Below are 6589 nucleotides of genomic sequence, written 5' to 3'. Positions count from 1 at the left end.
GTTGAATTAGTTTTTTCCACGCATTCACCGCAAATCCTACATTTTTTGCGATTTTTAGCGTTGACACCTCGACCCGGGGAGACACACGAGCCGTCTTGGCTATGCCAAGAAAAGAATTCCAATTTCGGTCCGTGCTTAATTGTTTTTTTTGTTTGTTTAATTGTTTTCTTTTTCATTGGGCTTGTTTGGAGCTTGTTTGTTTGTTTTTTATTTTGCAGCAGTGTTTCTGGTGTCAGAGGGTTCCTCCCCAATATGCCCAAATTGGTACACAAATGCCGCTGATTCATATAGACTGACAGAGGCGGGATTCGAGGATAGCCGTTGCTTCAAAACACTTCCTGGCAAGTGGGACTCCTTCTATGAGATGATGCAGTACTGTAAGAATGCTTATCAGGAATCCGATCAAAACCCAGGTTTAGGCCTTGACTTATTAAAAGAACATGCTAGTCCAGAAAGTGGCATGAACGACTGAAATAGTCCACAAAAAAGACACTTAGATCGACCCCTTTGTCGCAGCTAGACATGAGCTCGACTAAAGTTTGACACACAGAACCGAAAAATTCCGCTTTAAAAGCTGCCACTAGTGCGTATAGGGTAGTCAAATGTTTTCATACTTTGGAATCAAGCGATTAAAAACACAAGAAACTAACTGCTGTTGGATTGTTGAAGTTTAGCAGATGAAATACTGAATGTACGCCTCCAGCCAGTCAGTGTCCGAGAAGACCCTATTCTCTTTATATAACACAAACAAGACTGACCTCGGTCATTCTAATACATAGTTGCACGATGTGTATACCATTGACTCCGGTGCTGTATTATACTACCACCGTAATAAGTGAAGTTTAGATTCTCTATTTTATAGAGTCGGTTGGCCTGAAAGAACTAGGTAAGCCTACTTCGCGCGCAGAAATAAGCAGCCCTAACTCTTTAATACCTTAAGGCTGTAAAAAGAGCCCACACCGGGTCTGCATTAAAAGCTATAGTACTAATTAGTTCCATTGATTCAAACAAAATTAGTATATAGGCTGCACGCGGCGAGTGGCTTCAATTTTGACCCCTGCTTGAATCTCAAAGTCCTTCTATAAATTAATAAGTCCATGCTTAAACCTGGGAAACCTCAAGAAGAGAAGAGGTAAGTCACTTTGTAGTTTTATTAAATTAATGAGTTCACATTGTTGTGTTTTGAACCCATAAAATGATAAAAAAATAACTCTGCTAAAAATTTTCAAAACTGATAAAAGCCATGAAAGCGAACCCGGGTTTATCAACTTTAGTGGCCACTAAAGTACTAGACTATCTACAAAGTGACAGAAGTGCAAGGTCCGAAAAAACAACACATGGCTGGGTGTGCGGAATGATATAACAAAAATTAAGAATGATACTTGAGATGAGAAGAGCGTTTTTGATTACACAGAACTGATGCATCGCTAAAAGTTTTTTAATTTGAGTAAGTCTGCAACTGAAAGTTTTATAATGTGATTCTTTAAGAAAATTGATTGATGAATATATTTTTGATTGAGTGATTGGAATTATTGTTTGTCTCAAGAATATTTAACCATATGGTTGAAAAAATGTATATCAACTCTTCTTGGACCTTGTAGACCATCGAGATTGGCATGGAAGTAGTGGAATAGATTCTTTTCAGGTTCTTGTTGTTTTGAGAACTGCACGACAAACAGGATTTATCTAAATGTTAGAGCCGCAATTTAAAACAATTCATTCCAGTAAAGGACTCATAAACTTTTGGTTGTCAACTTTCAAATTTGTTTGTGTTACGCAAAGTTTAATGTTATTTTTCTACCACTTATGACATATTTATTGTACGCGTGTATGTTTGGGTCATTTTTTAAACTAAACTGTATAAGTTATCATCTGGCCGAATGCGGAAAAGTTGAATAAATCAAAGCAAAACGTTTCTGAAATTATGTTTAAACATTTCCGACTTTAGACTAAGAAGATTTTGAATAGTCAGATTTTGACTAGGAAGCTCGTTTCTGTAGACAGACTTTAATATGGCGCTCGTCCAAGTAATAAAAAACGCACTTTACCCCCCCCCCCCCCCACACTGTGCGTTTTTAATTGTCTGATCATTAACACACACCTGGGTTATCTTCCTGTAAAAGTTTTGTATTTTGTGAGGTTAACTATTTATATGAGAAATGATGCTAAATATTGTTCTGTAAAATTCAAATCAGGAGTACTGACTGATGAAAGTCAGTTGCTCTATTTGGTTAATAGAGAGAATAAATCGAGATTCTCACAAAACCCTTTTTTGCAGCTCAAAATTTGAGTATTGAGACATAAGCGCATAAAAGGCGCAAAACTGAAACTTTGATAATTGACTCACGGCTAACAAATTTTTTTTATTGATATAACAAAAATGATATAACAAAAATTAAGAAAGATAATTGAGATGAGAAGAGCGTTTTTGATTACACAGAACTGATTCATCGCTAAAAGTTTTTTAATTTGAGTAAGTCTGCAACTGAAAGTTTTATAATGTGATTCTTTAAGAAAATTGATTGGTGAATATATTTTTGATTGAGTGATTGGAATTATTGTTTGTCTCAAGAATATTTAACCATATGGTTGAAAAAATGTATATCAACTCTTCTTGGACCGTGTAGACCATCGAGATTGGCATGGAAGTAGTGGAATAGATTCTTTTCAGGTTCTTGTTGTTTTGAGAACTGCACGACAAACAGGATTTATCTAAATGTTAGAGCCGCAATTTAAAACAATTCATTCCAGTAAAGGACTCATAAACTTTTGGTTGTCAACTTTCAAATTTGTTTGTGTTACGCAAAGTTTAATGTTATTTTTCTACCACTTATGACATATTTATTTTATGCGTGTATGTTTGGGTCATTTTTTAAATTAAATTGTATAAGTTATCATCTGGCCGAATGCGGAAAATTTAAATAAATCAAAGCAAAACGTTTCTGAAATTATGTTTAAACATTTCCGACGTAAGACTAGGAAGATTTTGAATAGTCAGATTTTGACTAAGAAGCTCGTTTCTGTAGACAGACTTTAATATGGCGCTCGTCCATGTAATCAAAAGCGCACTTTACCCCCTCCCCCCACACTGTGCGTTTTTATTTGTCTGATCATTAACACAAACCTGGGTTAACTTCCTGTAAAAGTTATGTATTTTGTGAGGTTAACTATTTATATGAGAAATGATGCTAAATTTTGTTCTGTAAAATTCAAATCAGGAGTATTGACTGATGAAAATCAGTTGCTCTATTTGGTTAATAGAGAGAATAAATCGAGATTCTCACAAAACCTTTTTTTGCAGCTCAAAATTTGAGAATTGAGACATAAGCGCATAAAAGTCGCAAAACTGAAACTTTGATAATTGACTCACGGCTAACACAATTCTTTTTATTGAACAATTGAAATTTCATAGCACTTAACTAAGTTGTAAAATGATCAATTTCACTCAAAAATTTTTCTCTCTTTAACAAATCTTTCAAAATTGATTTATAATTTGTCAAGCAGTTTTGATTGGAAAACTCATTAACTGCCAAACTTTATCAACTTTTTGAGCAAAGTCTAGATTGCATACTGAGCAAAGCAAAACTGCTTTTATAAATTGAGAAAATTGGATTCAAAAGCCGAGAGTTTGCAAGTATCATTACTATTTGGTTTGCTTTGATTTACTTCAAAAGGCGTCAAAAAATTCGGGCTATATTTCACTGCTGATTAATAAAAAAAACGTCAAGACAGTAAAAACGTCAAGACTTTTTACTAATAAAAAGTCAAGACAGTTATCTGAAGGTCCGCATGAGGGTTTTGACAAAATATACGTCTAACCGGTGAAATAAATGATTTCGATACCCAAACTGAAGTAAATAGAAATATCCAAAACATTTCAAAGCAGATTCTGTTCGGTTACAAATTCAACGCAAAATAAATGAATACTATGAGGAAACGAGAATACAAAATCTTATTTGTTGAGCAATTACTTGAGCTATTAAACCACACTGGTTATTAGTAGCTCAAGAGATATAAAGGCTAAATTTAAGTTCGCAAGTAATTTCCGACAACATTTTGAACAAAAGGCAATCGCTTAACAAACTGGGCGGTACAAAACTTAATCAGTTAAGCAACGAAATATGTAAACAACAGCTGCACTAAACGAACTCAACGATCATCAGGACGTTTTAAAACGTCAGAAAAAATGAAACGAAAAGAAGAGAGTGATGTAAAAGCAATGCTTATAAACATATTGAACGAATTTTCTGCATTCCTGAAAGATGGACTCAGCATTTACAGATATGCAAAGATTAGCCGAATCACACAGTATTATCTCTCCCTCTTTTCTCATTAATTAGTATCTTTAATAGAATGTAAGACCTTAGCAATAAATAGGTAATACTGCATCTAATAACTGAGACTTAACGTAAGGTTCTTTTCGGTTAACATTCTAATATTTGGGCTCGCGGCACTTACTAATAAGCCAGAATCTCAACTGATAAAATTTTTACACCGAAAAACATCTGAGCCTGGCTGTTTTTGAGTTTTTTGGGAGAGATCAAATATAATGGAAAGTTTACCTGATATTAGCTGCGATAATGACTTTTATAATAAAAGACAAATAATGAATTATGAAATAAGAATTAAGAGAGTTTGAAGAGTGAGAAATTGAGAATTATTTTCTGTCTCTTCCTAAAAGATATCCAAAAATTTTGACTTGTTGCAAAACAAGGAGACGACTCAAGCATTAGGCCGCTTAATTAATTGCACCGCACTGACAGTCAATTTCTATCAATTTGTACTCAATTAACGTATGGCAGTTCAGGTTTTCAAAAATCTTTTTTTTTCAAAAGAGGTAAGTCGCGTATTAAAGTCGACTGTTGAACTATCATAGAGCAAAGTAACAAATGATGTCATGCACAAAAAAATAAGGTTAGAAGTGCTTGGAAGCAATGGGCAATGGAAAGACAACTAATTTTGAGATTCATCGAAAGAGATGATTAATTAGGAACAACAGTGGGAACTCAAAAACGACTTGAGGTATAGATGGTTCGCAAAAAAACCCTAAAGCACTCTATAAAACCCTTTGGAGACTGGTTGACACTAAATCTATTACATAAACGATAAAAAAGCGTCGATCAAAAATTGTGAAATAAAAATTATTGCGGCCAAAAAAATTTGGGGAATTTTTTAGCTCATATAACTAGGAGTACACTGTCAGTATTGTAAAGATGAACCCAGAGAATTGAATCCCTATTGAAAAATCATTAAAAAACTAACCAAATTCAGGTGTTTCACCCATCTAAGCACTCGGAAAAAAGCTTCTCTCACTCATCATTATTTCTTACGTCAATTTCGGCTTTTAGGTACAAAAACTAAGTTCTTCGGTTGAAAAATTCAGCCGGAAGCCTTCTGAAACGAGGCGAAGTTAAACTGGATGTTCGGCCTCACGTTTCGAACAGCGTAAACGTATTTTTCAATTACTGTAGGTTGAAACTGGTTTCCATAAAGAAATCGTAGCTATGAGTCTTTTCAACTCTTTATAATCTGAGCTAGTTTCAGCTACTTCTCTGCAAAAAAAAAGTTGCAAAATTTTGCTAATCTTGCAATTTCTTTCGCGATCTTGCGCGATTACCCATAATCTTGCAAAATCTTGCAAGATTCTTGCAAGATTAACATCCTGAATCGACTAGGGTCTCTGAGTCTCAGAGTCCAAGAAGTCTTGCACAAGCAAACCATCGAAACAAAGTGTTTGCAGTTTTGGAACTGTCCGTTGAGTGTAACAAATGAGAAAAAACTTTTTTCCCTGTCTATTTTTAGAATGGAGCTTTGGTGTTTCAGTTCTCATCAAATGCAAGTTTTCACTCCGAGCTCCAGAGAAGAAATAGTTGCACTGCGGGAATGGCTACAACGAGAAGTTGATGATTTTGATAAAAGTACCAGTCGTCTTTGGTTGGGTTTCGTGAACCCTCGCCAGTGCAATGGATCGGGGAGTCTTGACAGGTGGATAAGTCAGTGGAATTCAATCGAACTGGTGGAAATGAACATGAGCATTTTTGATAAAGAACCCACTTTTGATGACAAAAAGCGCTGTTTGATAAGTTCAAACATGGAAGACGTCTCAGCCGTTGAATGCTTTAACGATGATGATGGTGACCATACAAAAGAGAGCTATGCTTTTGGGTTATGCGAGGCTAAATTAGACGAAGTTTAAAACAATAAAGTTGACCTCTAAAACTTTATCGTTTTTATCACACTATTCATTTTTAAGAGAAAAGCAACAGATAGCGGTCTATGACACGGATCCCATATAATTTCAAGGGAACCAATCAAAAAACTTTGGATCTTAGGACGAAATCTGTGACGTGCTGAAATCATGTTAATCTGGTTTTTGTGCACATTTTTACATGTAACTCGTCCACTCAACGCTTGTTGTTCAGGAAACAATTTATTTGTGATAATACACGAAACTTTTCAGATTATATGAGGCCTTTAGCCTGTGACCTTAGTTAAATTGCTGCAGATTGGCTATATGTCTAATGATGCAAATATATCCAAAATTGGTTCTGAAATCGAGAATTCACAATTGGTCTGAGAATTATATACA

At 35.0% G+C, this 6589-nt stretch overlaps 1 protein-coding gene across 1 annotated transcript; it reads left to right on the top strand.

Annotated features, from left to right (window-relative positions):
* Nucleotides 1-1011: 1011 nt before the first annotated feature.
* Nucleotides 1012-6196, top strand: LOC142347972 (uncharacterized). The gene is made up of 2 exons (XM_075399139.1): nt 1012-1132; nt 5824-6196. The coding sequence occupies exons 1-2, from the start codon at nt 1098-1100 to the stop codon at nt 6194-6196; spliced, it is 408 nt and encodes a 135-aa protein (XP_075255254.1). The 5' UTR covers nt 1012-1097.
* The last annotated feature ends 393 nt before the right edge of the window (nt 6197-6589 follow it).

The sequence above is a fragment of the Convolutriloba macropyga genome, chromosome 10 (genome assembly GCF_964194025.1).
Source record: "Convolutriloba macropyga chromosome 10, txConMacr16.3, whole genome shotgun sequence".
In the NCBI taxonomy this organism is placed as follows: domain Eukaryota; kingdom Metazoa; phylum Xenacoelomorpha; order Acoela; family Convolutidae; genus Convolutriloba; species Convolutriloba macropyga.
The sequence above is the reverse complement of the archived record's forward strand: the minus strand, read 5'-3'. Positions and strand labels throughout refer to the sequence as shown.

Excerpts from the sequence above, each read along its gene's own strand:
- LOC142347972 (XM_075399139.1), top strand. The coding sequence starts at position 1,098 with ATGCTTAAACCTGGGAAACCTCAAGAAGAGAAGAG. Across the intron at positions 1,133-5,823 it reads AAACCTCAAGAAGAGAAGAG|TTCTCATCAAATGCAAGTTT; the intron begins GTAAGTCACTTT and ends TTGGTGTTTCAG.